General features: G+C 42.0%; 2 protein-coding genes across 5 annotated transcripts in view; one reads left to right on the forward strand and one right to left on the reverse strand.

Annotated features, from left to right (window-relative positions):
• Nucleotides 1-976: 976 nt before the first annotated feature.
• EMC4 (ER membrane protein complex subunit 4) lies at nucleotides 977-8,938 on the forward strand. Of its 2 annotated transcripts, XM_016199542.2 has the most exons (5): nucleotides 977-1,136; nucleotides 1,443-1,557; nucleotides 4,820-4,973; nucleotides 5,279-5,439; nucleotides 6,099-8,938. In XM_016199542.2, exons 1-5 carry the CDS (start codon nucleotides 1,051-1,053, stop codon nucleotides 6,132-6,134), a joined length of 552 nt encoding a protein of 183 aa, XP_016055028.1. In that variant the 5' UTR covers nucleotides 977-1,050; the 3' UTR covers nucleotides 6,135-8,938. The 2 variants fall into 2 exon arrangements, with proteins under 2 accessions (XP_016055028.1, XP_087678625.1); XM_087822499.1 differs by lacking the exon at nucleotides 977-1,136 and having other exon boundaries at nucleotides 1,489-1,565.
• Nucleotides 6,504-15,726, reverse strand: part of SLC12A6 (solute carrier family 12 member 6) — an 80,887-nt gene continuing 71,664 nt past the window's right edge. For all 3 annotated transcript variants that reach the window (XM_016199539.2, XM_016199538.2, XM_016199540.2), the window contains 7 exons: nucleotides 14,128-14,323; nucleotides 13,372-13,541; nucleotides 12,034-12,165; nucleotides 11,335-11,442; nucleotides 10,943-11,127; nucleotides 10,442-10,575; nucleotides 6,504-9,401 (listed from right to left, as the gene is read on the reverse strand). In XM_016199539.2, coding sequence (XP_016055025.1) covers nucleotides 9,310-9,401; nucleotides 10,442-10,575; nucleotides 10,943-11,127; nucleotides 11,335-11,442; nucleotides 12,034-12,165; nucleotides 13,372-13,541; nucleotides 14,128-14,323 — 1,017 coding nt within the window. In that variant the 3' untranslated portion in view covers nucleotides 6,504-9,309. The remainder of the gene's footprint in view (nucleotides 9,402-10,441; nucleotides 10,576-10,942; nucleotides 11,128-11,334; nucleotides 11,443-12,033; nucleotides 12,166-13,371; nucleotides 13,542-14,127; nucleotides 14,324-15,726) is intronic.

Below are 15,726 nucleotides of genomic sequence, written 5' to 3' on the forward strand. Positions count from 1 at the left end.
AGCTGGTGGAATGTAAATAGATGCAATTTTCTTAGCGGGCGTTTTGGATGAAAACTCCTTTAAAACGTGCATACTCTGATCTACCAATTGCAGTTCTAGAAATTTAAGGAAATAAGAAAAGAGGTGCAAGGATGATCACAGCAACATGGGTTATAAAAGGGAAAAATAAAACAGAAAACAAATATCCAAAAATAGGTTAAGTTATGATATAGGTGTACAACTGAATACAAAAAACACAATCACTACAAATAAACGTTGTAGATTATTTAATGGCATTAAAAAACACATCATGCATATCTGGCAAGCACGCCATTTAACCTCGCAAACAAACCTTGAAAGTAAGTAGATTACCCAACTTTTACATATGAAGAGTTTGCAACAACATAAACAATTTAACTTGCCCGAGGTCGCCCAGTTAAGTCGAGACGCCCGGATTCGAAAGGAGGCCCCGGAACCTCGAGCCCACGGCCTTCCGCGCCCACACTGCCTCCCAGCCTCTGTGCAGAACCGGATACAACTACCCACCTCGCAGCGTCACTGTGAGAATTAAATGAAATAATAAACACAAAGCTCCTGGAACACAGTGGGCATTCAGTACTCGGCAGCTACTAAATAACTCAAGGTCACGCAATCCGTGATGAAGCCAGGATTTAAAGCGAGATCTGAACCTTGTAATTTCCGGGAGAGCGTCGGCACTGAAGCAGCTTTTCTAGGCTTCAGCGCCTAAAGCAGGCTCAGTACGAACCTTCCCTCTACCCCGTGAAGTGCACCTCAGAGTAAGGGACACAACGCGCCTCTTCGAAAAGGACGGAATGCGCGGGAGCGGCTTTAGGAAGACTGAAGGCCTGTCAGCTTGCCTCACCCGGCACTTCCGGCGCCTCCACCTACTCTGCGCTCCTCCGCCGGCCAATTTCCGGAAGTGACGTATATACTCGCGCGCCGGAAGTGGGCTTGCAGACCGGGACCTTGAAGTCGCAGACGCCGGTGGGCCTGAGGCTCCGCTCCGCCTCAGAGTAACTGGCTTCACATCTTTGGTTGGCATCCTTTGCCATGACGGCCCAGGGGAGCCTGGTGGCCAACAGAGGCCGGCGCTTCAAGTGGGCTATTGAGCTGAGCGGGCCTGGAGGAGGCAGCAGGTGAGGAGCCTGGGCCAAGAGCCTTCCCCCCAGAACTGCCCCAGAGGGATGGAACTTGGACTGGTTGGGTGGCACAAAGACGACTCCTGGGGAGCTAGAGGCTTCTCTGCCGTGGAGGTCTTTGTGCCCAAAGGATGCATATTTCAGTCTTCCCAGTAGGCAGGGGTGTGACGAACCCAGGAGAGGGCTCGATCTAATCTGGGTAGGTGCTTCTGAAGATCTTTAGTCCTATGAGTAGTAGAACAGGAAATGTGCGATATGAAGTGTGGGAGTCTGCAGCCTTCATTTCTTGGTTTGGTTCTTTAGGGGCCGAAGTGACCGGGGCGGTGGCCAGGGAGACTCGCTGTACCCAGTCGGTTACTTGGACAAGCAAGTGCCAGATACCAGCGTGCAAGAGACGGACCGGATCCTGGTGGAGAAGGTACAGAGGTATAGATGTCACCGTGGTCTTTGGGCTAGTCCTGACCTACACACCCACAATTCTCTCCCAGACAGCACAGAATATCTTACTGTAGATGGTCCTCATCATGAATGTTTGGAAGCTCAACTGCTTGAGATGTTGACAGTTTAACTATCAGTTCCAAAAGTGCTTAAGAATTGGAAAAAGAAAAGATGTTTGGAACATAAGGCATAAGAAAGTAGGTTGAAAATGATCTCTTTTCAGTTGCCTTCCAGTTGAAGTCATCCTTTTCTACTCTAATTTCCTTACTCTATACAACCAATCTGTCAGGATATTCTGTTGGCTTTACCTTCAAAATAGATTCAAAATCTTACTACCACTTATTACCTTCACCTATCATCCTGGTCTAAGCCACTACCATCCTTCATCCAGATGTCTGCAATAGACCAAAAAAAATAAAAATCAATCCTTTGTAGTTTATGTACAGTATACTGCAGTGATTCAAATTATGGTTTCTCAACCTCAGCACTATTGACATTTTGGGCTGAATAATTAATTCGTTGTAATGGGGGCTCTACTGTGCGCTGTAGGATGTTTGACAGCATCCCTGGCCTCTTATCTATTAGATGCCAAAAGTGCCCTTCCCTAGTTGTAACAACCAAAAATGTCTCCAGCATTACCAAATATCTCCAGGGAGGCAAATTGCCCTCAGTGGAGAACCACGGATTTTTAAAGAGTACAATCTGATGAGCTTTCATAGTAGTATATCACCACGAAACCACCACCATCTTGAAAGAGAACATTTTCTTCATCTTGAAAAGATTCCTTGTGTCCCTCTCTGCAGTGGACTTCTAACTGGTCTCACTACTTCCACCTTGCCATCTGTAGTCTGTTCCCAGCATAGCAGCCTGTATGATCCTTTTAAACATGAGTCAGATCATTCCTACTCAAAAACCCTTCTGTAGCTCATTTCACTTAGTGTAAAAGCCAAAGTCTTTATAATGTTCTACATAACTCTACATTGATTAAGCCCCTTGTAACATCTTTGACTTCATCTCTTAACACTTTCCCCTTTTTTCACTGCAGTCTAGTTAGATTGGTCTCCTTGCTTCTCCTTAAATATGCCAGGCAAGCTCCCATCTCAGGCTTTTTGTACTTGTTCTTCTGTCTCCCTGGAATACTCTTCCCCCAGCTACCTTTATGATTTGCTCTGTCATCTCAAATGTTACCTTCTTAATGAAGCCTACCTTGGTGGCCCTCCCTGTCCTGTTTTTCCACTTTATATTTCACTGTCATTCATACATATGATATAGTTTACTTATTTTACTACCTATCTATTTATTCTTGTAAGCTCCATGAGAGCAGGAGTTTGCCTCCCAAGTGCCTATAACAGTGCCTGCACTTTCTTTCCTCTCAGCCTTCCTATTGTCCAATACTAAATTATCTTTGTTTTATGAAATTCCAGTGATATTTCACATGAAAATGAAAGAGCTAGTATCAATTTTTTCTTGGTATCATTTTTCGTCTTGAAGTCAAATTGAAATATAATATTTTATAGTAAAAATATTATTAAAATGGCCTGATTTTAAAGGTAGGTTATCGTAAAATATTTATGATATTATAGAACAGTCCTGTTGTATGAACGATGTGATATTTAAACTTCCAGACAAATGATCTTCCATGTAAATGATACATTAGGGAACTGTTTACAAGTATGGCCACTTATTCATTTAATGTGAATAAACCCAAGTGAATAGTAGTATATTATTATTTTTATATAGCTAGATTTGCTTTGTTAATATTTTGTTTAGGATTTTTGCATTTAGGTTCATGACTGGTAGTGGTCTATAAACTTTTCTCATGTCCTTGTCAGGTTTTGGTATTTATGAGGCCCCATATAATGAGTTGTAGAATGTTCATTTTTATCCTCTTGAGTTTGTATAAAATCGGTTTATTTTTGTCCTTAAAATGTTTAGAATTTGCCAAGGAAAACCATCTGGGCTTAATTACAGATTCAGTTTCTTATACAGTTATAGGATTATTTATATTTCCAATTTCTTATGCCATTTAAATAAGCTGTATTTTTTCTAGGAATTGAACCATTTCCTAAAATTCATAATATGATCACTTTAATATCTGCAAGACCTATAGAGATGCCCCTTTTTCATTCCTAGTGTTGAATACTTGTCTTCCATCCTTTTTTCTTCATTAGGTTCACCAGTATTCATGTTATTAATCTTTAAAAAACCTACCTTTGGCTTGATTTAACGAATTTCATTAATTACTACTCTCGTTTTTATTTCCTTCCGTTTCAGTTCCTAGGGTTTAATTTGTTATTTTTCTAACTTACTGAAATAGATGCTTATTTTATTTTTAGTCTCCTAATTTGCATTTAAGGCTATGAATTTCTCAGAGCTCTAGCTGTGTCCCCCAAGTGTTAAAATGTATTTTGATCAGTTAAAAATATTTATATTTTCCATTATAATTTCTTTGATTCGTGAATTATTTAGAGTACATTTGTTAATTCCAACTCCTAAGAGATTTTCTGGTTATCTTTTTGTTATTGGTTTCTAGCTTAATTGCATGGTAATCAAAGAACATGCTTTGTATAATTTGAGTTCTTTGAAAGCTATTGACACTTCCTTCATGGCTCAGCAAGTGGTCAGTTTTTGTAAATGTCCCATGTGTGTCTGAGAAGAATGTGAATTCTGCAAGCTCCCATCTCAGGCTTTTTGTACTTGTCCTTCCGTCTCCCTGGAATACTCTTCCCCTGGCTACTTTTATGACTTGTTCTGTTATCTCAAATGTTACCTTCTTAATGAAGCCTACCTTGGTGGGTGCTTTATATATGTCAGTTGTGTTAAGTTTGTTAATAATGTCTTTCAAATCTCTTATATCTTAATTTGTCTGTTCTATTAGTTACTGATTGAGGTATGCTAATCTCCCACTATGTGGATTTATCTGTTTCTTTAGTTGTAGATAGGACAGCGGTAGATGCAGAAGGACAAAAGCAGGGAAAACCTTTCTTTAGCTAAAATTGTGGGAGGAAATGACATATGAAAAACCAATAGGGAGAACATAACACAGAGTGAGGATGCATTATCTTTAGTAGAAGAGCAGGCTTCCTGTGGTGACATGGAAGCCAGAGGTGGTAGAATTGAGGTGTCAGCTCAGTCAGAAGCACAAAATTGAGAATTGTGCTCATTTGACTTGAACATCAGTGATGCAGTAAATGTGGGACTGAGGGTAGTGATCAGAGGATAAAATTGTGTCTTTGTTTTAGCGCTGCTGGGACATTGCCTTGGGTCCCCTCAAACAGATCCCCATGAACCTCTTCATCATGTATATGGCAGGCAATACTATCTCCATCTTTCCTACTATGATGGTGTGTATGATGGCTTGGCGACCCATTCAGGCACTTATGGCCATTTCAGCCAGTAAGTATTCTTGAAATAGTAATCCTCCCCAAAGTTTTAAGAATTAGAGGCAAATTCTTAGGCAAAACCCATATTAGACATCTTTGCATGGCTCATGGCTAGTAGTAGGGGGAGGGTGTGCAGGGCAGTGATGGTAGTGGTGGTGACATAGAGGGGAAAACTGCTTATCATGGGTTTTGTTCACTTTTAATAGTTCTATTTGCTATTTTACTGTGGACCTATGTGTATTATATTATTTTAATATGTGCCTGTTTCATAATTGGAAAAAAAGTTGTTTTGGTTTTCATACTTTGTTACCCCAACAGCTTTCAAGATGCTAGAAAGTTCAAGCCAGAAGTTCCTTCAGGGTTTGGTGTATCTCATTGGGAACCTCATGGGTTTGGCATTGGCCGTGTATAAGTGCCAGTCCATGGGCCTATTGCCTACACATGCATCAGACTGGTTAGCCTTCATTGAACCCCCTGAGGTAAGGCAAAAGAAAAGTTAACTTTGGGGTCAGTTGTAGTGGACAGTAAATAGCTGATCCATTTGATAGTGGGGGATTAGAGTTGGTATTAGAGCTCATTTCTTTTTTTTTTTTTTTAAATATATCTTTATTGATTTCAGAGAGAGGAAAGGAGAGGGAGAGAGAGACACGGAAACATCAATGATGAGAGAGTCATTGATCAAGCCCACAACCCGGGCATGTGACCTGACCGGGAATCGAACCCCGATCGCCTGGATCCTAGGTCGACGCTCAACCGCTGAGCCACGCCCGGCCGGGCTCATTTCTTTTTTAATCCTTACCTGAGGATATTTTTTCCACTGATTTTCAGAGTGAGTGGAAGGGAGGGGGGAGAGAGAGAGAAACATTGATGTGAGAGAAACACATTGATTGGTTGCCTCTGCGTGCACCCCAACCAGGGCTGGGGATTGAGCCTGCAATGGAGGTACATGCCCCTTGGCCGGAATCGAACCTGGGACCCTTTGGTCTGCAGGCTGATGCTTTAACCACTGAGCCAAACCGGCTAGGGCTAGTTGTTGTTTTTTAAGGATAAAATAATTTGATTAAAGTATTAAGTACTTGATTCAGGAAGTTATTTCAGTACTCAATCCCACTGACCTATTTACTCTTTGTTGTTTCAGAGGATGGAGTTCAGTGGCGGAGGACTGCTTTTGTGAACTTGAGAAAGAAGCACCTGGTGGCTATTTGGATCTTATTTACAACCTTCTTTACGCCCAGTGACTCCTCCTCGGCATACTCACCCCTAACATTATCACTCATGCTGAAAAGAACCGAAAGCACTTTTTTCTCCATGGTGAGGAGACACATCCTAGAAAGACAATGTACATACTGCTACAAACACAAAGAAATTACCACAACCCTTGACTGAAAATAATGTAGAAAACTTTATTTATGTTTCCAGTATAGAGCAAAACAACAAATAAAACCATAACTATGTAAACAAAAGAGTGGTTGCTGCTAAATCAAGAACCACAGCAGCATCTCCTTTCAATAAATTAAATGGTCAAGAACAGTGCTTTAAAAAAATTATATACGCTTTTCTTAAATCTGTTTTCCTTAATATTTCACTTCTATCTAACATAAGCTGGGATGTGAAAATTCTGTTGGAGACACTTGTGGAAGATGTGAGAAACTAATGCTGGATTCTGATTATACATGATGAAAAGAAAAACCAGACAAAAAGAGCACATAAATATGCTTACAGTAAATTGCTACTTTAATATCCACAATAATGGATTTTTAACATATTTAGGGGGAATGAGGACTGGAGGAATCGGGGCCACAGGAATCTGAGGCAGCGGAAGATACAAAGTAGTCATCTTTCCCCTGCCAAGAGGAACCTGGTTCCTGTCAAGCAGATGCTGTTCAAGCTTTAGCTTTTAAGAAAGCTATTGAAGGCAGAGGGCCAGCAATTGGGAAATGTTTGTTATAACCTGCCCTGGTAAAGTCACAGCTAAGACTTAAAAAGCTGGATCTTATTCAAAGGGCAGGAGGTCTTTTCTTTTTCTTCCTTGAAACACAAAACCCCTTCCCCTAAGGTGCATTCTTACCAAGTTTTCGATATTGCTTTATTTGCAGTGATTAAAAGAGACAAGACACATTGTAGACAAACAACATAAGCAATACAGACATGAAATGCTCTAGACAGAGATGAGTTTAAATCTGGCCTCATAACCATTTTCCCACGTAACAGTGATTTTGTATTTTCGGGGCTGTAGTGGCTATTTTAGGAGCCACAAATTCCCTTGTTCTTTTAAAAGATTTTTACAGAGCTCCAACCACAAAAAGCTTTTAAAACTAACTGCCCACATTTTTTCTATATGGAAAATATATATAAATATCACTTTGGCCAGAAGGTGTGTGTAAATGTAGAGGAATTCCTGGCCAGGCTGACCTTTAGAGCATGGATCTTCAATGTCTTGGATCCTGGGGAACCTGTCTGACTACTGCTGGACTCAGCTAAGCAATGGAGTGTTGAATGAAAGCTGTACATAATGCTTCTACCCTCTGCAGGAAGGACCAGAATAAAAGACAAAGACTCTGGCCACTTTGCTACCCTGACTGGGCCTGGAGGTTGAAAGAAAAGTAAAAGGAACAAATTGAAAGGACTCAACTTCTTAAGCCATATTGAAGGGTTTTCTCCTCTGTAGGGGTCAGGGTCAAATGAATAGTCTGCTGGCACCTCGGTGAGCTTGCTCCATGTCCTATTGGGTAATCAAAAGCTTCATATCCTAATGGGTAATCAAAAAAGTGGCACTATTGATCAATAAAGAGAAATTCAAAAGCAGACATAAATATAGGCAAACTGTTTCTCCAAATAACCTATCCTGCAAAAGAAATGACCTCATATATTTGAAATTACCACTTAGTCACACAGGATAATTTCCTTATGCTTGAAACACAGGTGTTTTGTTATCAGAAATTAGCAAATAAGCTAAGCTTGCGTAAGTATTTCCATAACACTTAAAGCTTCTAAAGCAAGACTAAAGTAGGAGACTTGGCTAGGACAATCTTGGTTTAGAGCCAAGTTTCTGCAGTCAGAATAAAGAATTAAAATGGAAAGGAAAATGCACATACTCTGGGCATTTGAGTGCCTCAAGTCTTCACTATGGCTTTAGAAATGAGTCCACAGGTTCCTTAGCGAAGGAAGTTCCTTGCCTAGGCCCATGCCGGTGGGTGCCACTTCAGTGAAGTATGTGAGGAGCAGCATCTCAGTAACTTTGGCACTATGGAAAGAATATGGCTCTAGAACTTCAAATTTCACTGCTGGATTTCCCCTTGAGAAGATAGAAACCTATTAGGGAAGGAAGTTAGCCGGGATTTCTAGTGTTTGTTCCTATGATTTCTGACCTGTGCCTACTAACCCAGAGGGCATGAAAGGGAGAAGGAAAGGTGAACCTATCGGCCAATGTGCATCATCACCTATATTTCTTAGAAAACAGCTTGCGTGTTTTGCCCATGTCACACAGGTAACCAGATTATATTTCTAGTCAATCTTAATAGCTATTTAAAATTTCTGTAGTTTGGCCATTTGAAAAAAACCTAAAAGAAATAATTTTTACTCCACCATTTAAAAATTTCCATGGTTATGGTGCCTACATTACAATCTTAACCACAAGGTGGGTTTTGAGAAACAAACAGTTGAAATATACAACACAGTATGTATACTTAAACCTGGTATTTTGGGGAAAATCTTGTTTTGGAGGAAGAAGTAGAAGCCCCAGCCATGTTTCAGTTTTTGTGTATCAGTGCCCTAATACAAAACTAGAGTCCTGGAGCAGTGGGTACACTCAAGAAAATTAGCTAGAAAAGGTTTTCATCTTGGCTTGCCATAGGTTATCTTTACCAGGATGTTCGATCCCCATATACTCGGCCATGAATTCCTTAGTATGATGATGCTATTTGTTACCCTCATGGTGTCATCAATGAACCATGACTTCTGAGACTCATCTTTAATGTTGGATATGTACTTGCTTTTGGTCTTCAGTTGAATTTCTAGTATCACTTCTGGCAATTCATTTTATTGGTTTAGCTTGTTAATTCTAACTTGCCTTCAACTGATACAGACATGGCTTTAGGAACTGACCATTTTTCTAATGTTGAGGGAATATTTGCTTCTGAAAGGGGGGCAGATCACATGAGAGCAAAGAGCAGAACTATTGTTACATTTTTGCACGAGTACTTGAGGCTCAGCTCGTGGAGAGTTCATTCAGGTGATGTGTACGGGACCGAGGCCTCTAGCTGGTGGGAGTGGTAGTGAAGAGCTGGTACTTCCAAGGAGAATGGAAGCCTTTTAGGAAGGGTGAAGCCAAGCAGTCGTTCAGCAGTAGGTTACGAATAAATGGTGATCACTTCACTGCCGCCGCCTCGGACAAGGAGGACTCGCTCTAGTCCCTCGGTGAGCACTTCTAGGAACTCCATGTCTTCAGAATTTGTCAAGGAGACAAACAGGCAGAAGAAGAACATACCTTATAACCTGGTATGATAATCAGGGTTTATCGGATTATAAAACTGCATATATAGTACAAGACTCTCTCCCATTTGTTAGATTCTTTTTCTAAATTTTTTTAAAAATAGGAAAAACCTACGAGTAATGTGTAATAATGTAGCAAAACAAGCCAAAAAAGAAGAAAAAGCGACAACAGAGCAGCTTGTTAAGATTACTAGAGAGCCCGGCCGGGCGTGGCTCAGCGGTTGAGCGTCCACCTGGGATCCAGGCGATCAGGGTTCGATTCCCAGTCAGTAAACATGCCCGGTTGTGGGCTTGGTCAATGACTCTCTCATCATTGATGTTTCTGTCTCTCTCTCTCTCCCTCTCCTTTCCTCTCTCTCAAATCAATAAAGATATATTTAAAAAAAAAAAATTCTAGGGAGAATCCAAGTAATTTCTAAGTGAAGCTGCTCAAGTTGAATTTTTCTGCCAGCTCTTTTTTCCTTTAGAAAATTTCTTTTCCTTAATGATACTGGTGGGAATGGACCCGTTGACACCACTGAAGTGTTGAAGTGGTCCCATAAAAAAAATCCAGGGGTCAGAGTACGAGAAAGAACCTTCATCTCTCTTTTTTTTTTTTTCCTTCAGAGGACAGTCCACTTCAACTGCTTCTCCCCTAATACCACCCAGAAGAAATAGGCTTTGCAAGTGGGTAGAGCCTGAGAAGGAGAAAGTTGGTATTCTGCCTCTAGGATTGTCAGAAGGGTTCTACACATAATATTAGAAGTAATGTTGCAAATATACAACCTACAAGTCTCTTTAGGGTTCAGAGAGAACATTTTGTACCCCCAACTCCTTAAGAGAAGATGAATCTCACTGCTCTGTAAGAATCCTTGCCTAAGACTTTTAAAAGTCTTCCTTCTTCAAGAGGGAAATTTTGGCAGAGACAATGACTTAGAGTGACCTAGTACTCTCATCTAAAAAGCAAGCTAATATTTTCCCTACTGGTAGCTCCACTCTTGGAAAGGATACAGTTTTCATCACCCTCAGGGTTTCGGGGCGGCCCTGGCATATTCAACAAAACCAGCTTTGCTTCATGGGACTTGTTAACTATGACCTCATTGAGCTTCACTGCTGTATGCATCCGCCTCACATTGGACTGGTCCCTGGGGAGGGAAGGGGGAGTGGGGGGGAGAGAGGCGATTAAGGCAAACAGAACACCAGGCATGTAGTCAACAACCTTAAAAAAGTTGAGATACAGAGTTTTTTTGCTTTGAGTATGAATAAATGATTTCCTTATAACAGTCTCCTGGGTTTTCTCATTCTGTGCTTGCTTGTTTTATACCAGGAACACACAGAGAAGGATGGTTACCTTGTGTACAATGTTAAGTGGCAGCTGATACGCAGGCAAACAACACAGGTGGCTGGGTTTGGGGTGAAACGAACAGACTGCCTCCCGTGCGTCCCGGCAAAGGCACACCTGTGGCCTGCCTAGGACACTGTTAGTGCTAAGCCTGGGAGCGGGAAGCTTACGGGCGCATGTTAAGCAGGTCCTGGAATCCCTCCATGGACTTGGCCCTCTGCCCGCGGGACGCCATGTACTTGTCCTTCGTCCAGGTCATGTGCACCTTCTCCTGGTAGGTCTCCGTCTCCTCGTCCTCGTCGGAGCCGATGCTGGTCAGGCGCAGCATGGAGTTCCGGTCCTTCACCAGCTGCGCCTGCGGGGGCCACACAGCTCCGACTCTATCCCCAGCTTTCCCTCTCGCCTCACCTCGCAAGGATTTCAAAACAATAATGCGATTATAGGGGGATAACTGATAAAGCGAGGAGGAAAGACTCTGTTCTCTTATAACAGCAATACAGCGTCCTCCCTCTCAGCGCCAGGCTTCGCAGGGCTGGGAGAGCGGGACGCAGCAAGGCCTCACCTCTCTGTCCCGCTCCGTTTTGGAAAGTCGCATGTGCCGGAGCATCTGGGACCTCTGCTCCATCATCAGAGTGCGCTCGTAAGTGTAAGCTGATATGTCGCTGTCGTGCTGCCACATGCATCAGAGTGAGCAATACGCACAAAGGAGAAAGAAGGGTGAGTCACACATTTTCGTCTCCGCTCACTACATTAAACCTGAGAAAGTATCACCATATCGACTTAAGTCTCTCTCCTACTTTGTTCAGTCACTGAGCTGCATAAACACAACGCTGTGGAGTGTGGATCAAATCCAGAAGCCCTGAGAATCTTGTCTACAATCTAACCATTACATGTTTCCTTAAAACACAAAACACAAACTCTAGCCTTTTTTAAATACTGTTGGTGATAAAAACAAAAATAGGAGCTCTCTCTGGTTTTAGCATGAATACATGAATGAAAACTTACTGAAATTATATTAAGCGGACAAGAATCTGACAGAAATATAACGGCGAGGTAATGAAGAAAACAAAAATTAAAAAAACCCCACCAAACACATGTCATATACGCATACTACTTATCTAGATCAATATATTAGGGTTGTGTTGGAACTAAGGAATCAATCTACATTTGCAGTTAAAGAATTTTCCAAACCAGAAAAGGTACTTGGAAGACAGGAGGGGCGGGGAGAAGGTTTCTTCGATCTCAAACTCAGCTTTCTCACCATCTCCACCACTTCCACCTCGGCCTCGATGCGCAGGTGATACAGGAAGGTGGCCAGGTCCTTCTTCATCTGAATACTGTTGTCCTCCAGCTGGGCTACTGTGAAGATCCGTATGCTGCATTTTCGCCACACCTGAGAAAGTACCATACGTACATGGAAAATTTGACGTAAGAAGGGAAGAGTGAGTCATTTCTTAAAACATGGGCGTTTTTACCTCGAACACCTTGCTATAGTATCGGTGTATTGGTTCCTAGCCTCCTACTTGCAACATTATTGTACTAGGGCAAAAGCTTGGTTAAGAAACACATTAAATATTGTTTTAAGCAGGTTTTGTTTTTTTTTAATCCTCACCCTAGGATATGTTTTTATTGATTTTTAGAGAGAGAGGAAGGGAGAGGGAGAGAGAGAAGTATCAATATGAGAGAAACACTGATTGGTTGCCTCCCGCATGTGCCCCACCTGGGATTGAACCAGAAAACCTAGATATGTGCACTGATCAGGAATCAAACCCGCAACCTTTTGGTGTATACAGGATGACACTCAACTACCTGAACCACCCAGCCAGGGCTGTTTTAAGCAGTCTTAATTTCATAACAAGAAAACACCTGGCAAAAAGAGAAAAGATGGCACGTGACACATTAAGAGGGTGCTTTATTCAGATAGCATATTGATGACACCATGCATAGACTATACTTATTTAAAATTTCAGTTTACTTGATACACACACACACACACACACACACACACACACACACGCATATGCATACCCTTGGGTTTCCAAAATTTGAGAAACCTTGGTCTTTTTTTTTTTTTTTTAAAGAATGTTTACTGCCCTAGCCAGTTTGGCTCAGTGGCTAGAGTATTGGCCTGCAGACTGAAGGGTCCTGGGTTCGATTTCGGCCAAGGGCATGTAGACCGGTTGCAGGCTGCCCCCCACCTCACCCCTGTAGGAGCACATTCAGGGGGCAACCAATCGATGTGTCTCTCTCACATCGATGTTTCTCTCTCTCTCTCTTTTCCACTCTCTCTGAAAAGCAATGGCAAAAACATCCTTGGGTGAGGGTTAAAAAAAAGAAAAGAACGTGTTTACTTGTTAATGTTTTTTCCAAGGGCTCATATGAAACTTTATCAATTCACAAAATTTCATTTGGAGATAGGTAAATATCAACTACAAAGATATTTCTCATAAGGTTGAAACTGGTGTCAAGGAAGAGCCAAGAATAATCCCCAGCTCTTCTGACTCAAAGCCCCAATACTACATAATCAGAGGAAGAATTTATCTAATAAACAGGGCAGAAGTTAAGGGAGAAAGGCGTTTTAAAAAGATGTCTAAAATACCTTGTGCTGTTTCAGTAGGAATGGTAACAGCATGAGCATCCCCCCATCATGCACAATCCACCACACATCAATGTTGCCCTCAGAAAACTGCTCCACATTGCTGGGAAAGAACGAGATGTTTTTAGCCACTAGCAGGGCCAGATGGGCAGCAGTTGTCACTCGAACTGTGCCTAGGGAATAAAAAGAGAATCGGGATAAGCAGAGAAGAACCTTAGGATTGCCCTGCTTCCCGCCGTGACAGGGAAGCAAGGATAACGTTCCTTTACGTGTCTTTGAGCAAGGGGTCCTATTTACACAGTAGGTCATACCTCATATAGTAACGGAAATCACCGAGAAAAACTGACAAGCTAACAGAATTAGACTGAATACCACTGTGCACATTACTAGATACATTGTTTACTGCATTTTAAGGGGAGATGTATGAATTTGGGAGAATTGGGAGCTGAAGGACAATCCTTCCAATTCCTGTGAGAATGTCAATGTGGGAACTCACAAATGAAAACATGTTGATTTCAGAGGTAATTCCCAACATGAGACTTGACAGAAATAAACAAAGCATGAACAGAATGTAAAGCTAGAGGGGGTGAGTAGAATAAGGTTACTATTGCTACTAGTTATTTGGGTGCCCTTATAAGACCATGCTTCAGCAACGGTATACAGCCTCTACTTAGGGGGCTAGGGTTGGGGTTAGGGTAACAGGGCTTTCACTATCTGCCCTATTTGGGCCCTTGGGATAGTAAGAGAAGTGTTTTGTACCAATAAAAGTCTTCCAAGATCGAGCATCTTCACTCTGGCGCCAGCCGTTAGGCCATCCCATCACCACAGTGTTGTGCTTCATGCCTCCAAGGCCACACGACTGGATGAGGTGGGAAATGCCCTCTTTCAGCTTGGCGGCCACCACCAGCTGGCAGAATCCTTTCACCTTCTCTGCCTCCATTAGGTGCTTTATGGTCTGAAAGGGAGACAGAACTTCAACACAGAATTGCTTCATCCTGGACCTTTTAATTTATTACTCCTCCTCTAATTCCACTTTTCTTTCCAAACTCTGCCTAAGACCATATCTCCTATAGAAAAGTCTAAAAAGTTAAAGTTATCCCAATGAAATTTCATGATCCTTTGTCTTTTACACTTTTTTAAAATCCCCACTAGAGGATATGTTCATGACTTCAGAGACAGAGAGAGAGAGAGAAACATCAATCAGTTGCCTCCCATACATTCAACCTAGGTATGAGCCCTGACCAGGAATCGAACCCACAACATTTGGGTGTATGGGACTATGCCTTAACCAACTGAGCCACCCAGCCAGGGCTGTGTTTTTCACTTTCTAAGTGCTTACTATGTATAGGGTGCCCCCCCCCCAAATGTATACACACACTTTAAATAATTATAAAGGCAGTGTTTATTAAAATACATTTCATTTTCAAAATTGAGCTATCAGCTGTTAAAGTGTGTATACATTTTCTTGGGATACCCTGTATATATAGGTGGTTTGTCTACATGTAGTTCCTCTGCCTTTCTATTCTGCTTTTTTTTTTCTTTGTAACATACCCAAAAAATTGAGAATAGGGATCTTCACAAAATGAATAGTTAATATTCTTTCTTAATTGACCAGGATGAGTGTGAATAAGATCTCCTTCTGACCCCGTTGTAATTAACCTAGTTATTAATAACAGGAAAGAAGCAAAAGGAAGGCCAAATATAGGCATGTCACTTGGGCAGCTTCACCAGGAAGCTAAAGCTTTACAACTCCCTAGGGAGCCACCGGTCTATTCTCTAGATTGGTGGGGAACAGACTGGACAGGGGGGAAGTAGATGCATACCCTGTAAAGTTGGGGGGAACTAGGGAAGGTACCTGCCTGTGAGTCACACCTGGGAACAGGTCACTGGCCAGGATAGGCATGGCCACTGCAAGGGTGCATAATTTGGGATACTTAATTCCCTGAACAAAGGAACTCACTTCACTCTCTTGTAAGCTAGTGCTTTGGGTTCTTGTGCTCTTGGTTTCTCTTGTTGCTCTTGGCTTTCTTGGTACTCTTGTGGTAGGCGGCTTGCTCTCTTGGCTCCCCTACATTCACACCCCCACACAGTGGACTAATGGACTGCAACCAGCCTGATGCTGAACTGAATGTGGCTGCAACATGGAACAGAAACTCTGGACACAGGCTTTGCTTTAGGCTCTACTGCATCCCCAGCTACATGTCTTCCAGCACTGTACTAAGGGAAACAGCACTTTGAAAATCCAGGGATGTAATTCCATGCAAATAAAAATTACTCATCCTCCCGTGCAAGTCTCAGAAAATTCTTTTTCCAAAGATGCTGTAAGGACTCTACCCGCTGCACTCAGTGGGGAAAGGG

The sequence above is a fragment of the Miniopterus natalensis genome, chromosome 1 (genome assembly GCF_054644295.1).
Source record: "Miniopterus natalensis isolate mMinNat1 chromosome 1, mMinNat1.hap1, whole genome shotgun sequence".
Lineage (NCBI taxonomy): Eukaryota > Metazoa > Chordata > Mammalia > Chiroptera > Miniopteridae > Miniopterus > Miniopterus natalensis.